The sequence below is a fragment of the Galeopterus variegatus genome, unplaced genomic scaffold (assembly GCF_000696425.1).
Source record: "Galeopterus variegatus unplaced genomic scaffold, G_variegatus-3.0.2 Scaffold271, whole genome shotgun sequence".
In the NCBI taxonomy this organism is placed as follows: Eukaryota; Metazoa; Chordata; class Mammalia; order Dermoptera; family Cynocephalidae; genus Galeopterus; species Galeopterus variegatus.
Genome location: NW_007726382.1, coordinates 632,154 through 640,976, shown reverse-complemented (window position 1 = coordinate 640,976; position 8,823 = coordinate 632,154). Strand labels below are relative to the sequence as shown.

The 8,823-nt window shown below is 34.7% G+C and overlaps 1 protein-coding gene across 1 annotated transcript in view; it reads left to right on the top strand.

Annotated features, from left to right (window-relative positions):
* Window positions 1-6,779, top strand: part of RSPH3 (radial spoke 3 homolog (Chlamydomonas)) — a 26,359-nt gene extending 19,580 nt beyond the window's left edge. Inside the window, 3 exon segments of the mRNA XM_008566852.1 lie at window positions 3,701-3,863; window positions 5,684-5,770; window positions 6,173-6,779. Of these exon segments, the coding sequence (XP_008565074.1) occupies window positions 3,701-3,863; window positions 5,684-5,770; window positions 6,173-6,498 (576 nt within the window). The 3' untranslated portion in view covers window positions 6,499-6,779.
* The last annotated feature ends 2,044 nt before the right edge of the window (window positions 6,780-8,823 follow it).

Here is an 8,823-nt window from a genome sequence, read left to right as displayed (position 1 = left end):
GCAACCCTCAGTGTTGCCCCCGCACCGGGCCGGGGACCGGCAACGGGATTGCAACCCTCAGCGTCGCCCCCATGCCTCGCTCAGCCAGTGAGCGGGAACCGGTCTGCATGTGGGATCCAAACCCTCGGGCGGGAACGCCGCCGCGCTTCCCAAGCGGCGCACTATCCAGTGCGCCACCGGGCCGGCCCTCATTCCTTTTTATAGTTGAATACTATTTCATTGTGCGTATACTTGAATATCACATTTTTTAAATCTATTTGTCTATTGTTGGACACGTAGGTTGATTCCATATCTTGACTATAGTAAATAGTCTGAAATAAACATGGGAGTTCAGATAGTTCAACATACTGACTTCATGTCCTTTGGATATATACACAGTAGAGGGGTTGCTGGATCATACGGTAGTTCTATGTTTAATTTTTTGAGGAACCTCAGTACTGTTTTTCATAAGGGCTTCACTGGTTTGCACATCCACCAGCAGTGTGCAAGTGCTCACTTTTCTCCACATCCTTGCCAACACTTGTTTTCTTTTGTCTTTTTTTTTTCTTAACAAGGATATGCACATTTATTTGTTCAAATAACAAATACATAAACTGAATAACAGCTGAATAACAAAACACTCTGTAGAAAGTAGGGCTTCTAATTTTCACAAAAACTGGAGATGGAAAACTTATTAAAATTTACATATTTCATTTTATAATCTCTACAGTTATTTGAAAGAGCTCTCTAAAGTCTTCCAAAAGCATGCAAATATCAAATTAATTTCAACAGAGTAAGATTAATAAACTTTTCATAGGCAGATTAATTTCTAAGCAAATCAACGAATCCTCTTAATAAAAAGAAATCAAGAACAGAAATTTAATATCTAAGTTTAGCAACATAAATTGCATAAAAAATCAGTAAAACAATATAAACACAAGGGCACTTCAAAAAGTTCATGGAAAAATAGAATTGAAAGATAATGGAAATCTTTCCCTGAACTTTTTTGTTTATTTAAATTTTTCCTTTTTTTATTTTAAAGACTAAAATCATGGAAAATATGCTCTCTGACCACAATAACAAAAGGAAATTTAGAAAACTCACAAATGTGTGGAAATTAAACAACACTCTGTGAAATAAATAATGGGAAAAAGAAAAATCACAAGGAAATTAGAGTACTTTGAGATAAAGATCAAAGTGCAACATATCAAGATTTATAGGATGCAGGGCTCACGCAGTGCACAGAGGGAAATTTATACTTGTAAACACCTATATTGAAAATGAGAAAAATCTCAAATCAGTAATGTGAACTTCTATCTGAAGAGAAAAAGTAGAGCCAACTTAACCAAAAGCAAATATAAGTAGGAGATAACAAAGATTACAACAGAAAATACATGAAATAGGGAATTAAAAACAATAAAGAAAATCAACAAAACCAAAAGTTGATTATTTAAAAAGACCAGTAAAATTCGCAAACCTTTACCTAGACTGACCAAGAAAAAAGAGAGAAGACTGAAATTACTAAAATCAGAAATAAAGTAGGGTTATTACATTGTCGCTATGGTTTTTTGTGGTGGTAAGATTTAGTTTCTTTCTCTTTCTCATTTGCATTTTTGTTCTACCAGTGAGTTTTGTTCTTTCTTGTGTATTCGTGGTAGTGATTATCATTTTTCGGATTCCAGGTGCAGGACTCCCTTGAGGATTTCTTGTAGGGCTGGTCATGTGGTGGTGAACTCCCACAGTTTTTGTTTGCCTGGACTAATACTACTTTTTCCTCATTTCTGAAGGATAGCCTTGCTGGATATAGTGTTCTTGGCTGGCAGTTTTTCCTTTTAGTATTTTGAATAAATCATCCCATTTTCTTCTGGCCCGTAGAGTTTGATAATAGCCATTCTGACTGGAGTGAGGTCGTGTCTTGTTGTTTTGATTTGCATTTCTCTAATTATTAGTGATGTTGAGCATAATTTCATATACCTGTTGGTCATTTGTATGTATGTCTTCTTTAGATAAATGTCTGTTAAGATCCTTTGCCCATTTCCTAATTGGGTTATTTCCTTTTTTGCTGTTGAGTTGTTTAAGTTCCTTATATATTCTTGATATTAACCCATAGTCATATGTATAGTTTGCAAATATTTTCTCCCATTCTTCAGGTTGTCTCTTCACTCTGTTAACAAAAGTCTCCTTTGGTGTGCAGAAGCTTTTTAGTTTGATGTAATCCCACTTGCCTATCTTTGCTTTTGTTGCTTGTGCTTTAAGGTCTTATTTAAAAAGTCCTTGCTTGGCCCCATGTCATGGAGTATTTCCCCTATGTTTTCTTCTAGTAGTTTTATAGTTTTGGGTTTTACATTAAGTCTTTAATCTATTTTGAGTTGATTTTTGTATTTGGTGGGAGGTAGGAGCCTAGTCTCATTTTTCTACATGTGGATATCCAGTTTTCCCAGCACCATTTATTGAAGAGAAGATCTTTTCCCCAATATGTATTTTTGGCACCTTTGTCAAAGATCAGTGGGCTATAGGTGTGTGAATTTATTTGTGTCCTGTATTCTGTTCCATTGGTCTGTGTTAGACTCAGTAATCTTTAAGGGTCTTTCTGGTTCTGGCAATACTGTCACACTTTGTTGTACACTAAATGAATATTATAAAGTGTAGTACCTGAGTACCTAAAACAGTTAAAATAATTTTCTAAAGGACCTCATTTACTATGAAGAATAGCTTAGTTGTTGAGAAATTCTACTCAATACCTAATCAAGTGGACTTTAAGTTTTCCTCCAAATGAATAATGAATTAATTGTGTAAAGAACATAGTGTTTATGGTAAAGATTGTGCAAATACAAGATTTTTTTGTACAATTATTAACACTGACAAAATAAGCTTTGTGGAAATAATCAGTGAAATCTTCATCAAAAACATTATTAGGAAATATATTATAGAAACAATAAAGAATACAAGTCATCTAGATTTATATTTGCTTAAACTTTGACAGTATATTTAATTAGAAAACATATTAATGCTCCCACTTCTACAAGGGAGTAGAAAAGAGGGCTCATTAGCTTTATAGATATTATGTGGTCAAGAAGCAACAACAACAAAAAAGAGGTTTTCATAATCTTCAAAACCATTTCAGCTTTATGAATTCAAAGAATTATTACAAATGAGTTCATTCATTGGCCCAAGTCCTTTATTTTTTTTTAACTTTTTATTGAAACATAAATGATTATACATATTCGTGGGGTACAGAGTTGAATAATCAGTACCTGTGCACAATATGTGAAAATCAAATCAGGATAATTAGTTTATTCATCATTACAAAACATAAACATTCTTTGTATCCATCAACCAGTTTCTTGCTCCAAGTTCTTTAGTTGAAGACATCTAAGCAATTATAGTTTTCATAACAGTAATACTTTATAATACTAATTAGAATTTATATAGCTGTTATTATCCTTTTGATATCATTCATATAGTTAAGCATGTATATCTTGAAATTATTTTACTTGAAAATGAGTTAGGAGATGAATATAACTTTCCAAATTCAGTACCCACTAATTGTTGAAATTCACTAAAATCTTGATGAAAAATATGATCCTTTAATAGGTAGACACCTTGTTGTCCATGTTTTGATAGGTCCAAATTCTTCCACTTATTTACCTCACTAGATTTGGTATTTGGGGAGGACATAATAGCTAAGTAACCATCTCTGATGATGTTTTTCTCTTGGCAGGAACGTCGTAAGCAACAGCAGTGGGAAATCGTGCAGAAGCATAAGGAGACGTCACAGAAACTCGCCGCCCGTGCATTTTCACAGCGGTACCTGGCTGACCTTCTCCCGTCTGTTTTTGACAGTCTCAGGAATAGTGGCTACTTTTATGATCCCATTGAAAGAGGTTTGTGGAAATTTTTGTTAGATTAACTCTGTTATAGTCAGCATCCTCTTAATGGTTCATATTTATCTCGTGCCCATTTTTACTTTGAATTAGAATCTCTCTGCCTCCGAAACAAAAAAGTCAATTATAGTTGTTCTAAGTGACTGTTGCCAATAAGAGGTGTATTATAAAGGTCCTGAATTTAGGGTATTAGCGTTTCTTTATTAAGAGGCAACATTGGATAGTAGAAAGAGATATGGACTTGATGTCAAAAACTTGAGTTTGGGTCCTCGCTTCCTCATTAATTTAGCTTTACCACCTTCAGTTTTCTCATGTGTGAAACAAAGATTATTGAGGAGTTAAATCATAAAGTATATGAAACTTTGCAGAAACTGTAAAGCACTATGTACACTTCTGTGTAATTAGTTAACTTTTTCTCAGCTGACTTCCTATTTCAATCAAAAGCCTTTTGGCGGCACCTATTGAGGTCATTTATTCATTTCAGTTGGTGCTTACCCTGTCCCAGCACTGTGTTAAGTGCTGGAGATACAGAAAAAGAAGGAGCCCTAATCTCTGCCTTTATGGAATCCATCACGTATCAGCATTCCCTCCAAGCCCACTCTGCCAGCTAGTTTAGCCAGTGGAGCGGAGGAGTTGCCACATTCCCACTGCCAAGTCCTTCCTCAGGTGAAAAGCACTTACATTCACGGAGCTTTGTATATGGCTCCTGTTTCATTGGCCAGTAGTAGTTAGGGGCAGATGTTCGTAATGTTAGTTTCCACTGATTACATATATAATTCAATACATAGGGGTTAGATTACAGACAAATAATATTAGTTTACATTTAAAATGTACTTTCCAATTTACATAGTGCTTTTTATACATGGTGTCATTTGATCCTTGCAATAACTCTGTAGGGTAAATAGGGCAGATATACAGTAATTCCCATTTTTCAGAAGTAGAAACTGAAGCTCAGAGAAGTTCAATGCCTTGCTCTGAAATACTCAGTCAGTGGAACTGTTTAGGTCTCAAACTGACTTGGAACTCTGACTCCAAGTTCAGCCTTTTCTCTCTGCCACCATCCTACCATCCTGGGTTCTAGGTAGGCCTTTTACTGTTAGTCACAGAGACCAGTAATGATTTTTTCTGTCATGGACTGCTGAAAAAGTCAGTTATAGATCATTTAAAAGCTTGCACATGAAATTCATGCCTGAGATTAAATCTATAGTAGTATATATAATATTCTTTCACACTCTACCCTGTCATTCTATTGAAAAATAATAGATACCTGCCCCCAAGAAAGCAATTTTGAAACTAAAATATGTTTTAATAGACCATATTTTTTAAATGCTTACACAGTAGATTTTCATTTCAGATTGAACAAACTTGTTACTAATGGAAACACACAGTTTCTGACCCATTTCTAGATGGCTGCCTTCTCAGACGCCCTCTGACCTGCATCCTCTGAGCTCCCAACGGGGGCATTCTTTTTACTGGCATTGCTCAATCGCAGGTTTGCATTGCATTGGGATTGGAGCTCTCTCAGGTCTCAATCTACCTGCTGCTTCCTTGATCTGTCTCAGATCGCACCCATGAAGTCAGCAATAAATGCTTTAACTCCAAGAAAGGCCTCATAGTTTTTAAAATTTCACTCCTACTGCAATAGAAAGGAAACCGAACAAAACATATATAGTAAATATAGCAAAAGTTATGCTGTATGAGTCTATTTAACATTTTGTATTAAGAAAATGTTGATGGGTCTGTTACATTAGAGGAAAAGCATATTCTTCCTATCTATAATGATTCATAAAAATCACTTAATGAAACTTATTTCATTACAGATATTGAGATAGGATTCCTTCCATGGCTAATGAATGAAGTTGAAAAAGCCATGGAATACAGCATGGTGGGAAGAACAGTGCTTGACAGTAAGTTCTTTTATTTTATTTAAAACTTATCTCTAAAATTTTCAGTGGAAAGAATAAATCCAAGAAAGATATTAATTTTACAGTCTTAGTACTTAAACTTTCAGTATATTAGTTTTTTAAAGGTGCAAATTTTTACCCTCAGTATTATTTGTGGTTCTTCTGTAATTTGATCGGTATTAATATCTTCTGTCTTTCCTTTATAAATGGCATTCGGTTAAAGCAGAGATATATAATTCATATTCAGTGCATTAAGTGGTACAGAAGTTAAGTATGCTGACTTTTACAAAAGGTTATAATATAGGGAAGGGATGAGGCCTGATGAATATTTTGTACTCATCTGTAAGAAATATAACTACTAAACTATGAAAAATCATAGTAATTTCTGAACATCTAACTTCCCAGTGTTGATTCGTGAGGTCGTTGAAAAGAGACTAAATATGTATGAGAGCAAGGAGAACAGAAATCCTCCTCCGAACCCTGAGGATGGTCCTGAAGCAGCGAGAGACCCACTGGGGACTTCTGAATTCCTGGAGCAAAGCATTTCGCAGACAGAGAGGCCGTTTTTAGACAGAGACCACCTACAAAGAACACCATCCGACGGAGGGTCATCCCAAGAAAGGAAGCTGACGGAAGAAGAAGAGCTCTTTGGGCAGGATGAAGAAGCAGAGATGGGGAAATCCTCAGGGAAGGAAGAACTGTCACAATCGAGAGTAGCTTGGGGGCCATGAAACCAATCAAGAGCCGAGTCAGCGACGCAAATGATCAGGTACTGCTGCACAAGTCCCCGCAGACTGTAGAAATTAGGCTGAATTTAGTCAGCGTGTCTTTTTGTCTAATGGACTGGGCAGATCAAATGTGATAAACTAATAAACCTAATAAAGAATAAAAAGTTTAATTTATTTAATAGCATATTCAAAAGCTATATTGTAATTCTAATGAGAATTAATTACTAGCTTCCTATTACCACTGTATGTACCTAGCAAATATATTTTTCCTTAACCCTTCTAATTTTGTGGGTTAGTTCTTTTTTTTCATTAAGTATGATATTTAATATTAAATGTGCTGTCAGCCATTGAGCTTTTCTTCTCCATAGGAAAACTATTTCACTTACTCTATGAAAGAACACTTAAATGTTGTGTTACTGAAAATACAATGTTCCCTCCCTGCAAGGACCAAGAACTATAGCACTGTCTGTATACTAAATAATAGTTACCCCTTTCATCCTCAATACTCAAGTAAGGCTTAAGGATTCCTATGGATTAGTATATGCTGTCATCTATTTTTTCACATTCTTACTATTAAAAAATTTCAGACAATGTTAATAAAGCAAAAGTCCTTGCTTGCCTTCATGCAGTCTCACTCCCCTCCCCAAAGGCAAACCCCTGTTATCAGTTAGGTGTATACCATCTAGGCCTTTTTACATACGTGTTCTAACATCTAGAAATCATAGGTTGATTTTTCTTTATATAAACATAAATGTGTTATTTGCATCTTTCATTTTCTACCTAACAGTGTTCTTAGATCTTTCAACATTAGTATACATGAATCTCTTGTCTTTTTTAAATATGGTAAGATATTATGTGTAAGGACATAGGTTTATAGTATAGGGAATTCACATTTAACTTTTTTATCTGAACCTGTTTGGAGAATTAACCTACAGTATTGAAAATCACAGATTATTTTATCTCCAAAGTCTTGTTAGTCAGGTGGTAACTGAAATCCTCTGAGCCTGTAGGTAGATACGGCCTACTTTTCTCAGGATATGTGTGGATGTATAAGCCGTAGTGATTTGTAATACGTTACAAGTATTAACCCATTTACCTTCATTTCTTTTTAAGAAAAATGTAAAAACAATGTACCCATTCTCCCATGTACTATATCATTTTATCATTTAAACCTAATAGCAACTGTCAGAGAGGTATGCATGGCAGTATTTATATTTTTATTTTCTAATCGTTAGTTCAGTCAGCCAGCAGACATTAACTGAGTGCCTGCTATGTGTCAGGAACCATGCAGGAGGCTATACATATAGTGGTGAACAGACATGGATACTACATGCATGTATTTTGCAGCCTAGTAGTGGAACTAAATGAAGTAAAAGATGTAAATGAAGAAACGAAGCTCAGGGATTTTAAGTAATTTGCAATAAGTGACAGACCTAGTAAGTAATAGGACTAGAGCTGGAACCCAAATCTTCTTATTCCTAATCTAGTGTACTTTCTCCTAAATAAGCTGATGTCTTTGTGAGGTACAAAGAACAATTTTAAATGAATTATTGCATTAACAGCATTTTAAAAATTGGAATTATACCTGTCATCCATTGCTGTGTTAGTTTCATCTTGTTAAACAGCCTTTATGATCATTCTAAAACTTTTAAGATATTAATTTTGGCAAGAAGACAAAAAAACTTTTAATTAGCATTGTTGCTAGTTATTATTATTAATTTTTAAATATCTACAACCAAATATCAGAAACTTAAAATGGATTTGAGGTTGATTATCTTCTACAATTCCAATCCTCCTTTCGAATAATTCAATCTGTTAAACACTTTGCAGATGCTTTGCTAAACACCCAGACCTATATTCTATAATTCCATAAATTAATTCAGTTTATTAAAATATATGGAAACCTGTAGACCCCACATTGAAACTGGCTAAGCTTAATTGCCATTCTGTTCCATCCTAGACAGGAACAAAAATAATTGAGAAGTTAGGGCATTGTCCCTATGAGAAAATTTGGAGAGACAGGTTGTATATTATCTGGAGAAAAGAATATTGAATGGAAACTACATTTTTATGAAGTATTTCTTCAAGCACATGAAGGATTTTATGGTAAATCAAAAAGCAATATGCTTAGGTTCCACATGGCTATTAGACTTGTCATAACTGTAGGCAACTCTGCAAATGGGTGGGATACATAAAAATCTTCAAATTGTCATTGACTTTGCCCACATTTGCTAATGTTCTTCTCATGAATTCTGTTCCTTTCCTTTGTTTCAACTAACACTAAGCTAACAGAAGTTAAATAATAACAAAATGAATTATGTAATAAAT